The sequence below is a fragment of the Zeus faber genome, assembly GCF_960531495.2.
Source record: "Zeus faber genome assembly, chromosome: 4".
Lineage (NCBI taxonomy): Eukaryota > Metazoa > Chordata > Actinopteri > Zeiformes > Zeidae > Zeus > Zeus faber.
The window spans coordinates 4,583,481-4,603,088 of NC_137191.1; the positions used below are offsets into that span (position 1 = coordinate 4,583,481).

The 19,608-nt window shown below is 41.9% G+C and overlaps 1 protein-coding gene across 1 annotated transcript; it reads right to left on the reverse strand.

The window, feature by feature from the left end:
• Nucleotides 1–1,074: 1,074 nt before the first annotated feature.
• Nucleotides 1,075–14,379, reverse strand: LOC307229017 (cadherin-5-like; the record flags this gene model as incomplete). The annotated part of the gene is made up of 15 exons (XM_079998888.1): nt 1,075–1,309; nt 1,726–1,882; nt 3,074–3,110; nt 3,954–4,093; nt 5,716–5,812; nt 6,080–6,189; nt 8,389–8,522; nt 8,623–8,765; nt 9,726–9,833; nt 10,200–10,381; nt 10,757–10,881; nt 11,391–11,451; nt 12,297–12,419; nt 12,820–13,093; nt 14,194–14,379. The coding sequence occupies 15 exons, from the start codon at nt 14,377–14,379 to the stop codon at nt 1,075–1,077; spliced, it is 2,112 nt and encodes a 703-aa protein (XP_079855014.1).
• Between the last annotated feature and the right edge of the window lie 5,229 nt (nt 14,380–19,608).

The window sequence follows — 19,608 nt, forward strand, 5'->3', positions numbered from 1 at the left end:
TTTTATCAGTGCTTTCCCACGTGGGGACTGGAAAATCAGAAATACTCTTCAATGGCTCTTGTTGGGTAGCCCCTTGATCAGCGATGTAAGACCTTCTCCTGCCTCACATTTACAGAACAACACTTGAAATCAAATATCGCAATTAAGCTTCTTCCACAAAATATAGAAGAAAAAAAAAGTTACACAGGCTTTCAATACCACACAGCCAGTTGTAAGATATAAAAAGAAAATCAGGCAAGGCGAGCTTATCTGTAAAGCACATTTCACACACAGGGGCAATTCAAAGTGATTTACATAAGGAATAACCACACTTTAAATATAAAAGCAAATAATAGAAAGATAAAACATAATATGACAGAGATAATGGGTTGGATTGCAAACAGGCCTCGTCGGCTGCACCCATCTCAGATTATCACTTGAAGGTGTTGGGTGTGAAAAGAACCGTGTTGAGCACTTGTGCTCTGAGATCAACCCTGAACACCTTCAACATCCCATTCTGCATTTTACACATCATAAAACTGTGATTAACCTCATTTAATATGAAAATCTAAAAACAAACTAAAAGACAAGGTAAATGTGCAATTTGAATACATTTGTTGGAATGCGTGAACTGGTTAATGGAATTAATGAGCTTCATATGCACGACTGTTAAAACATGTTTGTGATAAAACAAATGTGAAAATTGTTAGTTGTTCAATCTTTGACAAAAAGCTTTGCTCACCCCTGGCTTCAAGGAATTTCATGAAGAAGATTCAAGATTGAAGAAGTTATTTGTCACAATCACCGCGTGTCATTACATTTCAGTGCATATTATGTGATGTACTGTAGAAGTGCTGTGATGTGGCAAAATGTGATATGGCTCCAATTTGTGTGTGTGGTTCATCCAGTGTAGTTGTCTTTGTTTTGTGCATGTGTGTGTTTTTGGTGTGAGATGTGATTTTGCAAATTAACATTATTTTTATGTACGAATGCTTTTGGGCAGTGTGTCCATTTCAGTATGTGTGGGTTTGTGTGTGTATGTGTGTACGTGTGTCAAGTCGGCCTCCTGTAACCTGCGTAGCCTCAGTTTGGAAACTAGTCTGATTCGTCCGATGCGTACATGTACATCTCGGCCAAGTTTCTAAACTTTGGCTCGCACTCCTTCAGGAAGCTGAAATCCACCTCGTGGTCAACCTTGTCCTTCTCTACCTTGATCATCACGGCCAAGTCTGCATCGCAGTCGGGGTGCGACAGGTGGTGCAGGCTGTGGTCTGGGTGGCGGAGCAGGGAGCTGTCGTGGGGAGTCAAGGTCTGGATGGAGAGGCCGCCTCTAGAAGAGAGAGCATCTAGAGGTGGAAGAGTAATGATCCTGGTTGATGACATCTAATTGTTTTCTTTGGAGGTTTTTTAACGAGTTGAACTAAAAAAGCAAGTGCCTCACCTTTGAATGGCATTTGAATATAATCTGTATTTTAACAGCATCTAATACCACAAGGTTGCTCTGAATAAACACCGGACAATCCTTCCAAGAGTAGATCAATGTGTTGGGTTGAGATCATGCTTCTTTGCATCCCATAACTAGAATATCAAGCTGCTTTCCTGTACTGTCTGACATATTTAGGATTTTTGTATTGAGAATATACTATGGTACACTGGACCAATAACTAACACCAGGGTCTGTATCGGTGCTCATCACTAGATAAAGACATTCCTATAAGCAGGTCATTCCCTCCATCATCCACATGCCTGTCCATGTCCATCTCTCCTCTTGGTTGTCCACCACCTGCTGACAGCTGCTCATCCCTCCTTCTCCAGCTAGTCATCTCAATTCCATTCTCCCAGTAGTGGTTCATCCTGGTCAGGGACTTAAAGTTCAGGTAGCACCTCCACATCACGATCATCCCTGTGACAGGAGAGTGAGAGGAGAGATGTATTTTTTCTAGCACAGTCTCATCTTGACATTCATGCATTGACACTCTATAAGATATACTCAGGTACAAAGACGCTGAATTCTTCTGAATGTGCTCATAGACTTTGTGGTGGAGCTTGTCAAAATGTGTTTTCTCAAGGTGGAGCAATTCAGGATCAATCTACTGCCTCCGTCAAAGGAGCGCTCAGCAGTTATTGTTCATAAGAGATGATCTTTCACTTTATAGTCTCAGTGCATTGTGGCGACTGCAACATACAAATGGAGTTTAAGAAGAAACAGAAACAGTCTTTAATCGTCACACGACACTCCACAACACATGCTTGATGGTGGCCGGTGAAATGGCTCCTCTGCTTTTGACCCATCCTGGCTTGTCCTTCCTCTGGGGGCACAGCCAGGAGCAGTAGGCAGCATACGTGGACGCGCCCGGGGACCAGGTGATAAGTGTCCATCGCTGGTCAGACGATGATGGGTGCATGTTTTTGGTGGGGGTCCTTACTGACGTGAGGTGGAGGAAACCCCATGTGAACACGGGGAGAACATGCAAACTCCACACAGAAAGGCTCCTGTTTTTGGAAGATAACCCACCGGAGCACGGTGCCAACAGCGCCCCAGGCGGGAATCCAATCCCAGCTGTCATTGGGCGAGAGGCGGGGTACACCCTGGACAGATCTATCCCAGGGCCGACATCCAGAGACAAACAACTATGCACGCTCACATTCACACCTACAGTCAATTTTAGAGTCACCGATTAACCTAACCTGCATGTCTTTGGAATGTGGGAGGAAACCGGAGTACCCGGAGAAAACCCACGCAGGCACAGGGAGAACATGCAAACTCCACACAGAAAGGCCCCAACCCGGGTTCGAACCGGGAACCCTCTTGCTGCGAGGCATCTTCTGAACATCCGCCATCTTATTTGCTTGCAATTTACAATATTTGTTGTTTCTAATATTTCCAATGTTTATTGTGGGCAGAGGTCTTTCAGTTGTTTTCCTAGCCATGACTGCTTAAGGCCTCAACGTGGTTCTGTGTGACTTCTCTGTGATGTGTGCAATGTCCCAAACAGTCTTAAGTGTATGTGTTACCCACCCAGTATGGCCAAATGACAGACCAGTACGGCAGGTAGCACAATGACACCAACTCCAATCTTCGAGGTGACTTTACATTCCTCGTGGATCCGCTTGTCGTCACACCGACATACCTGAAGTATGACACCAGTTGATGTTTCAATCAATCAATGTAACTGGTTTATTTAACTTGTAAACTAGTTTTTTGATGATAGAAATTATTTCAATTTCCAAGCTTCAATTAATCAAAACAGTTACATTACATAACGAACATGAAATGTTCAATATATCAAAAAACATAGCGACATAAATTGTCATTTTTACGGCACAAACGCAGCAGGAACGGCAATCATTTTATAACATTTTTAATCCCATGGGGAGTCAACTCCACTGAGGTTTGTACGTGTACTTAACTACGCTGTTGTGAGATCCAACATCGTCCAGTCGGAATGACGGGGTCACAAGACTTTGATTTTCTTTTTAATTCTGTCAAAACTATTTATTTTGGTGGAATGCAAAGAGTATCAGTCTCATTCAATATGAATTGTGACAAATTCCTGGGCCCTTTTCGCCTTGGACATTAGTTTAGTCCTCAGTCATTATTTTCAGTTTGAATAGAACATTCAATCTCTCGTCCGCTCTTTCCAGAGTGACTTCCAACTCCGAGTGGTTTATGTTTCCTACAAACAAATCGTTCGTGAGGCTTGCATCACTATTAGGCCTGAATAATAAGCAGTTGTACATGCTTCTTACATGTTTAGTGGTTAAAGGGATAGTGGTGTGTCGTGTCATTGTGGAGGTGGGGAAACACTGGCAGAGTGCCAGAGTGAAGCTGCATAGACAAATGACACACACACACACACACACACACACACACACACACACACACACACACACACACACACACACACACACACACACACACACACACACACACACACACACACACACACACACACACACACACACACACACACCTTGATGGGCACTTGAACAACACTGCTCAGAGGGGGGCGTCCTCCATCTTCAACTCGCACCTCCAGCATGTAGTCTGTAGGGTCATCCAGGCTGAAATGGCCGTGCTTCAATCTGATGTCTGCTGTGTTGTCTGAGTTATCTGAAATAGATCACAATTTAAACATCACTCATAACGGAAGCAACACTGTGAGACACTGTTTTTCACTCAGAGGCTTTGGTGATGTTCCCTCCTTTCTAAACCATGTTGACAACCTGTATCCCCCAATTCTAGGTGTCATTTTGGTCCTCAGATATTTTGGACTTGGTCCCTGCCATAGGTACAAGGGAGGTATTAACAGGCAGGTGCTTGACTTGTAGGACATGTCGTACCTGCTCACTAGTGAATCTGCATCTCTTTTGTTTTGTCTTTATCAGGGTGAAGGGTGAAGACCAGATGACCTGAAGGTCTGAATGGTTCATATTGCAAGAGCACATCAGAGATGTGTTTTCAGTCTTCTGGGCCTCTCAGTGACAGAGCTATGTAGATGTAAGTTTCAGTGTAACTTGTTAATTTTTTTGTAATGTGTGGGTGGTGTGGTTTGAAGAACCAGTAGAGGACCCCTTATGACATGTTGTCCATCTCATCCAGGCTTGTTCCACCGTGGCACAGTGGCAGATTTGCCTGTCACTTTCCACCAGAGTGGGGTTTTCAGGGTCCTCCTAATAAACACAAGTTTATTGTAGCGAGTGGGCAACATGGAACACACCTGGAGCAGATGGACAAAATATCATGATAAAGGTTCCTCTCCTGTGTGTGTGGGGAAAGGGGATTTGACCTGTTACTCGTTGATTACTCTAACGAGTAACAGGCGAACAGCCACACTGATCCTTGACCCAATGACCTAGACCCAAGATAGGTGGCTGCTCAAACCCCCCTACCCCCACACCACAGGGGGTTAATGGCTGCATGTAAAGGTTGAATAGAAAAGTCCCAAGGATTGAAATGAACTGTACCGAAATGTACACGCCAAATAGAAACACACATTGTCCCTTCTTCTGTTAATCCACACTGTGCTGTTAAATAAAGGCAAAAATGTCAAAAATATATAAAATGTTCTAATTTAAAAAGATGTGATTACTGGGATGCATTGTCACCAAAGTATCCCAGCGAGAGGTTTTCAGTTCTGCGTGTTAATTCACAGGTGTAAGTTATAAATGTGCACGTCTTCATGCAGAATGTGTGTTGAATTCGATGAGTACATGCATACGTAGTAAAATTGTTTTTTTTCTAGAAATAATAATAAATGTAAAACTGAGAAGTTCTAAGTCTGACAGAATATAAGCTTTTGAAAGAGCCCTGCACTTTGAGTAGCACTGTGTTGATTACTTTATCCAGGTCACTCATGTTGATGTTTTGTGGTGATTCTGAATGTTTAGTTAATATGATTAGATAGACATCTTATATCATATATGTATTTTAATTTAAAATGTAGATATAATTTTTAGTGCGGCCCCCAGGTGGTTTCATATTTCCTTTTCAGACACTCCTGATTTAGACGATGACTGGAAGTTGTCCAAGTCATCATTTGAGATTAGGAAACTGCTTACTTGTTATAAGACTATTTTTTTCAAAGAGTTTGGTAATTAACAGTAGATTTTATGTATTCATAAGCCTTTCTTTCTTTCTTTCTTTCTTTCTTTCTTTCTTTCTTTCATTCTCTACCGTGTTGAAGGAAAACAAATGATGAATAAACTATTTGTCCAATCGCCACAGGGACTTACTGGTTGTGATGGAGAAGGTGGTTGAAGGTTGAACGAGGGAGAAACGAAAGAATGGAATCTGGTCATCTTTGTCAGTGGCGTTTAACTTTCCGATTACCTGAGAAGCAGAGACAGACTCGGTTTCAAAAAAGCAACTATCTATGTATCTACATTTTCTAGGAAGTCGAAATCAGGCAACCTGCATTGACTCCACTATGATCCAAGTTACTGTCCCTGAACATGCTGCCATGTGGCCATGTGACAGCAGTGATGTAAAATGAAAGGTTTTAAAACCAGGTTGGGACAAAATGCAAGACACTGTAAGAAAAGACAGCAACACCTGACTAGCCAGGCCTCTTGCTTAGTGACATCATGCATATCTTACCGTTCCCGCCGTGTCATTCTCACAGACAAAGACCTCGTCCCAAACGAGTTCTGGTGCGTTATCATTGACGTCCTGAACCAGAATGTTTACCTTGACAAAGGACTCCAACCCTGAAGAGGAGGAACCATCACATGGATTGTCACACAGTCTAAAGCCCCTTTCCCACATGGAATCTGTAACATGGCTGGATAAACAATGATCCGGCCGAGGCAGTAGGTAGTCATTCCCACATGGGCCTCCTTTACAGAAAAGTTCCGTATGAAGTTTGTTCCCACGTAGATGACTGTTACGGATACATAACATAATGCTCGCACGAGAGGTAATATCACTCGAGACAAGGCAGCAGAATCGTTTTTAGACCAGCGCTTAACTCCCCGTCTCCACGGTCCTCCCGGACGGTCTTGCTTCCATCCGCTGACAGGGCCCCCGTCCCCAGACGCAATAACCCAAAGCCAACGTTATGAAATCAGTGGGATCATTTTCAACCCGTCCTAAACTCTCACCCCTGTCCACCCGCTCATTTGTAAAAACACACTATTTGTGCTTCATTTGGATTCAGCTCACATTGCCGGTGGATTAAGGACTTTCATTCCATGTGGGAAAGGGGCATAAAACACTTGCAACGGGGATGGTTGCTCAGGAGGTAGAGCTGGTGGTCTAGTGATCTAAAGGTTGCTGGTTTGATCCCAGGCTCCTCCTGCTAGCATGCTGTAGTGTCCTTGAGCAAGACACTTAACTCCTAATTGCTCCTGATGGCTGCGTCCGTCGGTGTTTGAACAATAGTTTTAGTTAATTGCTTTGGATAAAAGGGTCTGCGAAATGTAATGTAAAACCACTCCATTTTTACACCTAATTATAATAACAATCGAAGCAAACAATTGAACCGCGCTGTCACAAAGACATCGTGGTTGAAATTTCATCCAAATCCATCCACATACGGAGTTTGATTATACTAATCTATCTGGAACACACACCTCAGCATAAGCTACAAACACGGTTGAGGTGTCGTTTAAACTGCTATGTTAAAATGATCTCCTGGTTTAAATTTCATCCAAATTTCATCGATCCACATCCGAAACAAATATTAGTCAAAAACAGAACAACTTTGACCCGAAAATATTGAGTTAGTCTTGGTTAACTGACAGGTCAAACATCTCTTTCTAAAATGAGCAAGATGAGATTTACTGTAAGACGCTCAGTGATGTCATCATATTATTGACTATAAATGTACGATTCCCATTGAGAATGTCCAGTTGGACCGTGTCCTGTGTGCGGCGTGGAATTGGTCACTTTGTAGTCACACAGTGTAGTGACTATGTAGTGACTGAGTGAGTTTGTAGTCACTACGAACACACACAATGTGTGCTAGTTACCACAACCTGCACATTTCATTTGGAATTAGATGATGATGTCACAAATCCACTCCACAAAATCATCTCGCTCCATCCACCCGACATGAAGTTTGTGATGCACGAACGTTGGGCTACTTCTGGTCAAATTTCATCATTTTTTTTACTAATTCCAGCTCTGCATGTAGATCAATGTGCATGAAACTTGATTTCACTTTTAGCTGGAAAAATGCCAATAAATATAGCTGGAGGCAGCAATACACAGGGTCCAGTTCAGTCATGTTGGGTGCGTTTAACAGTTTCCTGGGTTCTCTGATACAATGATTTTCCAAGTTTACTTGAACACAGCATGGGCTCCCCCCAGTCACTCGTCTCCTGGTTGCTCGTCTCGTGGAGCAACCAGGATGCTGTCTACACAGCGCAACCCTCCTGTCTTTTAAACAACCCTGGATGTTTGCTGGTCTAATATTTATAATCGACGAAGACGTGTTTTACAGAACCTCCACAAATTGGAATAGCTAGAAATACACAACCCAACCCGCGAGCAACCTGACCAAGTCCCATGGCCCTGGACAGCGGCCGGCCCACAGCAAGGGGAGAACAGAGTGGACCCCATTACAGCACCGTACAGACCTCCTATCACAGTCTAAGTAACCGACACTGAGACATCATATATCAGCCTCTGAGAGTAGAGTTGTATTACCACAAGCATCACGGTGACTTATACCAATGACAAACGGTGACTTATAGTCATCAAGCAGAAGGCTGCTTTTTGTAACTTGTGCTGCGTTTCACAGAACCAGGAAAACTGTAATACTTACTGAACTTGTGTGTGTGTGTGTGTGTGTGTGTGTGTGTGTGTGTGTGTGTGTGTGTGTGTGTGTGTGTGTGTGTGTGTGTGTGTGTGTGTGTATGTGTGTGTGTGTGTGTGTGTGTGTGTGTGTGTGTGTGTGTGTGTACCGTCTGGCTCCTCCTGAGCTCTGACTTGGAAGATGTGTGTGGCCTCCAGCTTTCTGTCCAGCTTCCTCAGAGTGAACAGCTGACCTGTGATGGGGTTCACTCCAATCGGACAGTCCTTGTCTTCTATTGAATACCTAGAGGAGGAGGAGGGATTACAACTAATTAATAACTTTCTCTCTATAACTTAAGTGTAGAATATATTTATAGTTAAATACTACATAATGTGTGTCCTACCTTATGCTCTTACTGGCCTTGTCAGGATCTTTGGCGCTCACGGCCCCAATGTTGGTTACCATGGTTTCCTCCATCACGCTAAAGTTGTAGATAGGCCTGGTAAACATGGGGGGCTCGTCCACATCTATTACCTTGATGTTCACCTGTCAAATTTAGTCAGTTCAATACCACTGAAACATTTTGTTAAACACTTTATTCTTCAATCCTTGAATCACATTTTTTAGGATTGGCTGGCTTAGTTTGCATGTTTTGTTCCATTATGCTTGTTTTATCAAACCTTGAGAGCTGTCCCTGTGTGAGCACAGTCTACAGCCAATGAGCTGCTCCTCTATAGCAGGTTGGGAATGATTTTCTCTTTTAAGGTTGATTCAGTGCTATCAACCACAAATAGACTAATGATTGAACAGGGATGTGAAGAATATCTTGAAACAGACACTTCACTCCTGATTTCATGAGAGATTTTACAGAAGAGCTATTCTTACCAATACACACGTACATACTACGTCACACATATCAGGTGTGGTTAGACAAATTAGTGAAGCACTTTGGTCCCATGGACTAGAAAGAGTGTAATATCAGATGCCGTCCATTACCATATCTAATGGTAATGGACGCTCCAATTTCTATACTGCAAGACCTCATTCCAGTGACCACACCTACGGTTTGATTCACTTTTGTCAACAAACTACTCTCCATAATTATTAGTTTGCAGTTGAGGAAAAAGGGGCGATGGCGGTTTCCTGTTATTGTAAACGGCCATCTTCACCTTGATTCCACTGACCAGGACTAAGACCATGACCACAGTGAAGATAATGGTATAGCACAGAGCTGGAGACCACGCCCCTATAGCATCATCTCTACCAACAGAAATATGAAATGGGCACAGTCTCAAAACAGCAGAGAATTCAGTTACAATAAGGTTTCAACATTGTAAATACATGTCTGTTGAGAAGACACAGACTGGAAACCGTTCTTATTTTTAAAGGCTGAGAACCAGTGTGAGTCAAATTGTCTTTTGAATGTGGGCTTGGAAAACCATTTGAGACTGTACCTGTAGAAATAACATTGACTTTACATGTGTCTGTATTCCTGTGATAGCTCACCTGGGCGCTGGTGATGGCAGTGTCTGCATTATCAGCAGGGGTCTCCAGGTTGTTCTCCCACACATGCACAGTGAAACTGTAGCTGCTCCTTGTCTTATAGTCCAGGACCTTGAGTGGGAGGGTGGGGATCATAAATAGATGACTGTAAAAAACAGCACCACTTGGAGGTAATTTCATCAATTTTTAATGCTAAACTGATGCTGATGGACTGAGAAAGCTTTCGATAAGTTTCCCAAATTCTTGTACATTATCAGAAACCTCACTATTCCAATGGACCAATAGAAATCCAGGATTCCCTATGGACTGGTTGTGGGGGAGATACCAGCAGGTGAAGAAGGTTTGAAGAAAGAGTTCCTACAGGTGGATGTTGCTTATATTTAAACAAATATGTGTTTGTTTCATCTTGATCTCATTCTTTCATCCCTATCCAAAGACAGCCCTCATGGCTTTGAGTTTCCCTGCCGCTGACCTCACCTGTCTGAGCATGAGGTCCCCATCTTTGACTGGGCTGAGTTTGACTTGAAACATGTTGTTAAAGGGCGGCGTGATGGTGAAGACGGGGTCTTTGTTCTGGATCTGGTGTCTGTCCTCCAGCGTCAGAGTACCTATCGTCTCATTCAGCTTCTGGTTTTCTGGGACCTGAAACTCGTACGTCTCTGTGGACGGGGAACACAGGAGGTGTGAAATCTGTGACTTCCACTGCTTTTCTAACCACAGAAAGTCCACAAAGACATTGATCTGTCAATCAGTTAAACAAGTTTGATGTAGAAGAAGAATGTTTCATATAAATAAGAATAAGCATAATTCAATTAGCTGATAGTTTAATTAACAGTACCCGAAAAGGATGTATTCTTCTACATGCAAACATCACATAAAACAATACGTTGTGTTAAAGTAGAAATGGAAAGTGCAGCACAAACACCTCTGTTCCAATATCATTAATACTGTAACTGGATGGCCCTGAATCCACTTCTCAAATGGTCTTTATTGAATACCATGAAGTCATGTTCAGTTTGTACTCTAGTCCTTACGTCTGGTGAAGGAGGCGATGCTGTCTTTGATGTCAGTGATGGTGATGGTGACAGAGGTGGTGGCCGTGTGGCCTGCGGGGAGGCCAAGCAAGTCCTGGGCCTGGACCACCAGCACATACTGGCTCCTGGTTTCACGGTCCAGGGAATCAGACCTGGATGTGATTACACCTGGAGAGAGAGAGACTCCTTCAAACCCACATTTTGTAAAATGGGACAAACACCAAATAGAAACACTGCATGTAGAATTCTGTAAGAGCATCCTCCATGTCCAGAGGAAAACCCCAAACAACACATGCAGGGAAGAATTAGGCCCATACCCACTAAAGATTTATATTGAAAAGAGCAATTCAATTCTAAAAACACCGAAAAACTCACAACCCCCTCTCCTATCATTATAAAGCCCTAAAACCAAAAGATGAACATAGAGAAGAGCATCAATCAACATAAAGTGAATCATAAAACATATTGGAAAGAAACTAAAACTAAAAGCCAAAATAAGCTTCAATGCTATTTGGCCCTAAACACACAGTACACCACGGCAGAATATTTGACCACGGTAAATAAGATAAACCTTGAAGATGTACAGACTCAGTGAACACAGTCTGGCCGTGGAAAAGGGCCGCCACCGTCAGACCTGGCAACCCAGAGAGCCAGGCTGTGCTCCCACTGCAGCCGAGGAGACACTTCCTCACAAGCTGTCACAAATATCAGGACATCAGAGATGACTGCAACACTAAATCTAATACGATTCTAAAATATACCATCAATTTAAATACGAGCCAAGCCATGTGCTGTCAGGAAAGGAGGGACACCACACACCTTTATGTGTTTACCTGTTCTTCTACTTCATTAATTTTATTTTTGTCATGTTTTCATTGTTTATTTTGCTTATTATTGCTGTTATTCAATATTGTTTCCTCTTTATCAGTGTCGTTATTATTATTATTTTTTCCCTTTCATTATCTTCTTAATGTTTTTTTCTTGTGTAACAAAATAATTGTTATCGGGAGAGAGGGAGAGAGAGAGAAACCTTCAGCTCTTCACTATTTATTTCTATACACGTCATAGAGTCTCTTTCCCTCCTTCATTGTTTATATTGATTTTTGAAACGTTGGCCCTTACTCCCCAAAATCTTCTCCCTCCAAACTTCCCCAAACAAAGCAAAAAGCAAACTTACAATCCTAGTGTCTGTACAGACCATGTGTCTGTGCTTTTAGTTGAATAGATCATTGACCACACCCACTCACTCCCTCCCCACCCACACCATCCATCAGATGCTGTCTCCACTGTGTGTGTGTGTGTGTGTGTGTGTGTGTGTGTGTGTGTGTGTGTGTGTGTGTGTGTGTGTGTGTGTGTGTGTGTGTGTGTGTGAGTGTGTGTGTGTGTGTGTGTGTTAGTTCCAGTTAGCAGGTAAAATATTCCTCTCTTTCTTATTTTCTAAATCCATTTTCTTTTTCTTTTGGGGAGATGTTTCATATTAAGAATGTTAAAATGAATAAAGAATATTTATTGTCATGATGAAAACAGCCTGGCAGCCTACCTGTCAAGCTGTGGATTTCAAAGGCAGAGATCTCTCCCTCTGGCCTCAGAGAGTACTGTAGGTTTCCCTGAGGTTCTTCAGGGTCGTCAGCATCTGTGGCTGTCACTGCAACCACTTCAGTTCCTGTTTTGGGAGAATTAAACAGTCAAGAATTCAGTCACAGGACCGCTCCACCTGAATGTGGACAAGACACCATGGAAAACTCCACCCAAGAGGATCCAGGAAAAACATGTCAGCAAGAAAAGATCTGTACTTAATTGCATCGTTGGAAATAAAGGGGAAACAACAGAATCTTTAAAGGAAACTTTCCTATAATTCAAGATGATGAACGGCCTCCATATTGTGTTATTAATGTAAAGACATTTCAGAGCTTTAACACCTCACATGGAGGTGACTGAGCTTAACTGTTGTAGGAGAAATGCTTCATGGTTACATTCAATTGGCTATGGTTGGACTTTGAGTCTTTATGTGGAATAGGACAAATGAGCGAGCCAGCAGCGTTGCTGGTTAACAGCATGCTCACCAAGTCTAGCCCTCTTCTTGATGGATCCACTGTATGTTGTTGGGAAGATGGGGACGCTGCCGCTGGACAACACCAGGACAACTATCTCTGTAGAGTCCACCAGCGTGTTATCCCCGTCATACATCAGAGTCTTCAGGTAGTAGAAGCTCTTCTCCTTTTTGTTCAGAGTCTTGTGGACAAACAAACGTCCTTCGTCGTCCACAGTGAAGATGGAGTTGGCACCCTCACCTTCAAGGTGATATCTCTTCACCTTCTGGAGCCAGTCCTGCCAGATCTGTACAAAAATAAAAATAAATTGTCTCACTAGTTTTCTTTTCTATTATTGAATTTTATTTTCAATTCTATAAAAAGATTTAAGTATTTATATCAAACCTTCACAACCTTTTAAACTTACTATAAATGATGGGTTGGGTCACATTTCACAAACCACATTTCAACAATCAAATCTGAGTAAAGGAATCTCCACAATCTCAAGGATAAAGGTCAGTGAACAACTGGGACGAGGGATGAACTGATACTAGTTTAACAAGCTCAACGACAGAGACCCAACACCAAGAGACATATGTACCTCCAAATATCTACATAAAGGTTATGAATGGATAAATTAATATGTAAATTAATATTAATACCCAGATATTTAATAAGTGACTTGTTGGGCTGATTTCCTGAAACACAGCGATATTGTTAGGCCCACGGCCTCCCAGCGCCACTAGAGGCCGCCCTTGCCCCATCTGCAGCTCCCTACTCGAGCCCACATTGCACACATCTGGGATCAATTACCTGCACAGTATTTAGCCCCAGCTTCCCAGTCATTCCTTGCCAGACCGTCAACTAGCTTTCCCCGAGTTGGATCGCTACTGGCTGCCTTCCAAGTTCCTAGTGCTTATTTCTAGTTCCTAGTTTATGTCTCCTCTCGTCGACCCAGTCTGTCTCTCCAAATCCAGCCAGCCCGGTTTACCTGCCTGTCTCCGCTCGTCAACCAAGCCTGCCCGTCCTTCTCCATCCAGCCTGGTTCCCCGTCTCCCCACCCGGATCCTGGACCGATCTCCTGGTCATCATCATCCCTGCCCAGCTCTGCTCCATCCCTACCCGACCGGGCCCCCCTGGCCAGCTACACCGTCCCGGCTAATAAACATCCTTTGCCTGCCTCCCGTCTCCCTGTGTCGTGCGTTTGGGTCCCTCCCAGTTCTGGTCGTGACATTTAAGATGTTTCTGATGAAGGAAAATCTATTGTCTGTAAATGTGGATTATATGTCACAAATCATGGTGTTGTAACGACCCTAATGTCTATACTGTTGAGTGGAATGGATCAGTATCTGTATCAGATGGAAGCTAAAGTGTAGCACTCGGAATCGGTGAAAAAACAGGACCTACCCGTCCTATCACGTAGGGGCTGGTATCAACCCTCCCCTCGTACATGTAGAACGTTTGCTTGAAGAGTTCCCTCTTCTGCCCCGAGAGGTCGGGGTGAGATTCCTTCCTCACAGCGTCAGAGGAACCAGAGGAAGCTGCCGCTGCTCGTGTTAGAATGAGGGTTAAGGCCAGGGCCATCAGCCCCATCGTCCATGTCTGCAGTCCAGCCATCATCTAGGATGAGAGAGGGAGAGAAAGAAGGAAGGAGAGTTTTAACTGAAGCTTTGGAAACATTTTAGAATGAGGTCAGTTCATCACTCTTCTTTTCTATTCTGTTGTTATGATGGAGGCAGGCACAGCATGTCCCTCACTCCCCAACGTCCAGTTCTTCTCAAAATCAATTATTAACCTATTATCATTAGAATATTTTACTGACAATGTACTAATAAACCAATGGTTTCTTTTATTTTGACTTGTTTTTATGGCAAAAGGAAACATCCAGAGAGCCTCTGTATTGATGAAATGCACTGTGGGTAATTGTTCTATAAGTGCTTGAATTTGGGGCTCCGCCAGTTGTGCCCCAGCTGTCTCAGAAACAATGTCCCATCAGATGCTGGGTTCAATTCAATTCAAATTTAATTATATCCTTTCCCTTTCTGAATCAATTAGAAAATTATATCGATCATTTGTATGCAACCATTTTCCACTTAAATTCAATAGCAAGAATAAAAATGTAATAGAACCATAATCACAGATTAATTTAAATATTTAGTTTTTGTACAACACTGAATTTGTTTCATGTCAACTAGATTCAAGCTGGAATATAAAAGCTATTTACGAATAACTTAAATGGAAAATGGAATAATGAAAGAACAAATAATCCACAAAAATGTATTTACAGATGATGAGAGTGACAAAGGAGGCGGCTTCTATTATTAATAACATAATAATAATAATAATAGCAATAATAATAATAATAATAATAATAATAATTTATTGTTATTATTATTATTATTACTATTATTATTATTATCATTATTATTATATTAAGGGTCCATCAGATTTGTATTTTTCTCTGATTTATTCGGGCTAAAAGTCAGGAACAGGACGACTGCTAGAGCTAGGGACACGGTCGAGGTGTCGTTACAACCCGGACGTCACAGACATGTCATAGTTCAAGTTTCAAGTTGTAAATAATCAAGTAAAAATGTCAAGTGTTTTTCGGTTCCATGGAATCGTAACCCATCGAAGACTTGGCCCAAAAATACATTAATCCACAGAAACTTGTGACCATTTTGAGTCAAGTCCACCCAAACTGTGGGAATGAGTGATGCGTTCATGTACTCGGAATGCGTCTGAAAAATAAAACCTGTAAAATTGTAATTAGACACAGAAATACGCCAACTCTTTTTGGAAGGCGTCACCACTAAAATTACATAACTTTACTTTGCTTGGTCAGCTTCCGTAAATACGTCATCATCGCCACACAAGACACCAAATGTCAACTTCCATCACTGTGACGAGCAATAAATGTGAAAAACAATGACAGTAGCCCCGTCACAATTATTAATATAATTTAGTTGACTCGAAATTGTCAAAGAAATAATTGAGATGAATGATTTTATTGTGTATTTTTTTCATTTCACGTCACTATTACAGTGTAACACAAATAAAAGTGTAGTAATAATAACCACACACCTTATGAAGCGAAAAAGCAGATACTTACACTGATATAAACACTGAATATATATAATTTGGAAGGAGGAGATAGAGTGAGCGTTCAAGCGTCTATTTGAACAGGAATGTCGATGGCTCTGATATGACGTCATCAGATTGCTACTGAAAAAATTGCCGTCCTCCTTCTCAAAGCCCTGTGACCCGGCATCAGCCCGCAGCCCGGTGGTTGGGAAACTCTGTGACAGGGATCTAGCTGATTTAAAAAGGTGATTTTTTTTCACAAAGAGCTTATTCTAGGACCCTCAATGGTTTATTTAACGGAGAACGCAGCTCCTTCATCAACCTGCCAGTCACTAGTGTTGGTGTCAATAGAAGATATTGTAATATTCTGTATATTACCACACACACACACACACACACACACACACACACACACACACACACACACACACACACACACACACACACACACACACACACACACACACACACACACACACACACACACACACACACAAACACACACACACACACACACACATACACACACATATAAATTATTAAATATATATGCAGCTACTTCATTGTGTAAAGCTGGCAACACACATTCTACCAGGAAAGCAAGGCAAGCAACATGTCTATCTCCTGTATACACAGTACACAGCTCCAACAGACATAACGGAGACGACAGTAATAGCACCGTACACAAAATGCTCACAACCACACAACAGACACAGTTGTTGTTTGGTTGTGAGCACACATATATATATATATATATATATATATATATATATACACTATATATATAAATGTATAAATGTACTTCTTTGCGTTCATTACTTTTCTTCATTCCTTCATTGGGATTTCTAAAATCACAGACATTCATGTGTATTTTTTCCATGTTCACAGCATCATTACAGTGTGGAACTTATCATGCAGAACTAAAGTCTAGCCTTGGTTTGGTTTGGACTGTGAACAGTGCACTCTTGAAAGACAGCATTTAACTATATCACGATATTCAAAATCCCAGACATCACCATATTACAACAATAATATTAATATACAACACAACACACACAGCACTCTGCGGTTAGAGGAGAAGACAACTTACCAAATGACCTGAAGACCTCGATGTAATGATCAGTACCTGAGCAAACAACCACTAAAGGACTGATTTTATATTCATCAAGTAGGTTGCTCTGGGGTGGTACTGTGTTGCTCTCTCCCTCTTTCTGTCTCTGTCTCTCTCTGATCTTCAGAACAGCCTTAACAACAGGGAGGAGGAGGAGGAGGAGGAAGGGGGGGTAGAACCACTGCACTGAATGTTGTTAAAATGAAACTTTCCATTGTTTTCCTGTGGAACCACTGGGACCTTGACATATTCTACGACACAAACTTGTTTTTTAATCAAGAGAAAGACAAATAGTCGCAAAGCCTTGAATTGCGTTGTCAAGGTTTGTTCAGCAGGGTCACCAGGGGACTCATTTAGCTTTGTTCACTGGAGAGATCTAAACTTCTAAACAGTTACTGTTTACCCCCTCAATATTTAAAACAAGTTCATTTCACCCCCCAATAACAACATCTTTGTGTTTCCCTTTACATAAATAAAGACAAAAAAAGAGATGTATTATGTGCAACAGTATAAGGTTATAAATACAGGTTTGTCAGGAGTATAGAGGGATTATGTACAGAGAGTATAAATAGACATTTTATATAAATACTATATATATACATGTAGTCTATCTATGTATATTGTGCAGGTCTTGGTCAGGTATTGGAATATTTAAAACAAAAAAAAAAAGTATTGTGCGTTTTTTTTAGGTGATAGCCGTGCAAGGGCAATTGATGAAACAGTGCAGTCGTGAGTGTGAACAGTTATACAGTGCAAAGCAGTAAATGTAAACAGGTAGACATTGCAGTGAGTGAAATGCAACAGGTAAGCAGGTAGCCATTTAAAAGTCCAGTGCTAGACAGTGCAGTAATGAGTGTAAACAGTTATACAGTGCAAGGCAGTAAATGTAAACAGGTGAATATTGCAGAAAGTGAGATGGAGCAGGTAAACAGGTAACAACAGGTAAACAGGTAACAACAGGTAAACAGGTAACCATTTAAAAGTCCAGTACTAGAAGGGGGGATGGGGGTTTATTCAACAGTGTTACAGCCTCTGGAAGCCCTTGTTGGTGTGGGAGCGCAGGCTCCTGTATCGCTTGCCAGATGGGAGAAGGGTGAAAAGTCCATGGTTGGGATGGGTGTCATCCTTGACAATGGATTTGGCTTTGTTTAAGGAGCGGTCATGGTATGTGTTGTGGATGGGCGGGGGTATACAGCCAATAGTCCTCTGGGCAGAGTTCACTACTCTTTGTAGTGCCTTGCGGTCGGCAATGCTGCAGTTACCGTACCAGACAGAGATGCAGTTTGTAAGTATGCTCTCAGTGGTACAGCGGTAGAGATCCGATAGAATCCGAGGACAAAGCTGTGCTTTCTTAAGGGTCCGTAGAAAGTGAAGGCGCTGATGCGCCTTCTTCACCAGACTGGAGGAGTTGAGGGACCAAGAGAGATTTTCTGTGATGTGGACCCCAAAGAACTTAAAGTTAGACACACGCTCCACCTCAGCACTGCTGATATAGAGTGGGGTGTGTGCCCTGCCCTGGTTCTCCTGAAGTCCACAACCATGTAACCTTAATAACAACTTAACAGTTCAATTCAGGTCATAGTTATTTGCCTTGTACATTAATTTGTCTTGTTTTTAAAACGATTAAAAAGAATATACTGTGATACATGCCATCATCATGAATCTCGAGGAGTTTACTGTACATATACTCAGTGCAGCCGTCTATTCACAATTACATTTTTGTCCCTGTCTTGGTTCTCATAGAATTGTGTTTTCAGGTGGTGTGGAGGCTCCAAGTCATTCTAAACCGACTGTTCACATGGTTGGTTGCACCTTCAGACAGGCAACATTGTTTCTCAACGAAACATAACTGTACCATCGTATTCCCAAAAACTGATATGCAATTGAAACATTTCAGCCTGAGTCATGGAAATTGCCACGTACACACACACACACTCACACACACACATACACACACACACACACACACACACAGACGCACACACACACACACACACACACACACACACACACACACAAACAGACGCACACTGTTGAAATCGAAGTGCAATTTTTATAAAAAATAAAAAAAAGTACAATCGCTGCAGGGGCCTGATAAACCACACTGTAAGAAACTTACCCTGAAATTCACAGTAATTAACTGGCAGCAATTGACAAGTAACTTACTGTAAACAAAGTCACAGTGTTATAACTGTAAAATAAAACACAGTCATTACTTTGTACTGTATTTTTGTTTACGGTAATAGTATTTTAGATATAAAATAAAACACAGTCATTGCGATGTACTGTATTTTGGGGGGGACTCATGGAGTTTTGGAGTTAAGAAAGAATTAAAAAAATAATAAGCATGTACCCACACTCATAAAGTACTCTGCACGAAAGTGGGATAGGACAAAGACTTTATGAATAAAATGTAACGCTTAGTGTTGCAGATGAGCACGGAAGAACATTACTCATTTACACAAATATCCTATAAAGTAACATTTCTTTCAAGTTGTTTTTGCATGCACTGAGGGTACAATGGGCTATGTGCATGACATGTACCAGTCAAAAGCTTAGACACACTTTCTTGTTCAAGTGAATGGGGAGGTCTGTCCAAACCCTTGACTGGTGCCGTACGTTTCACA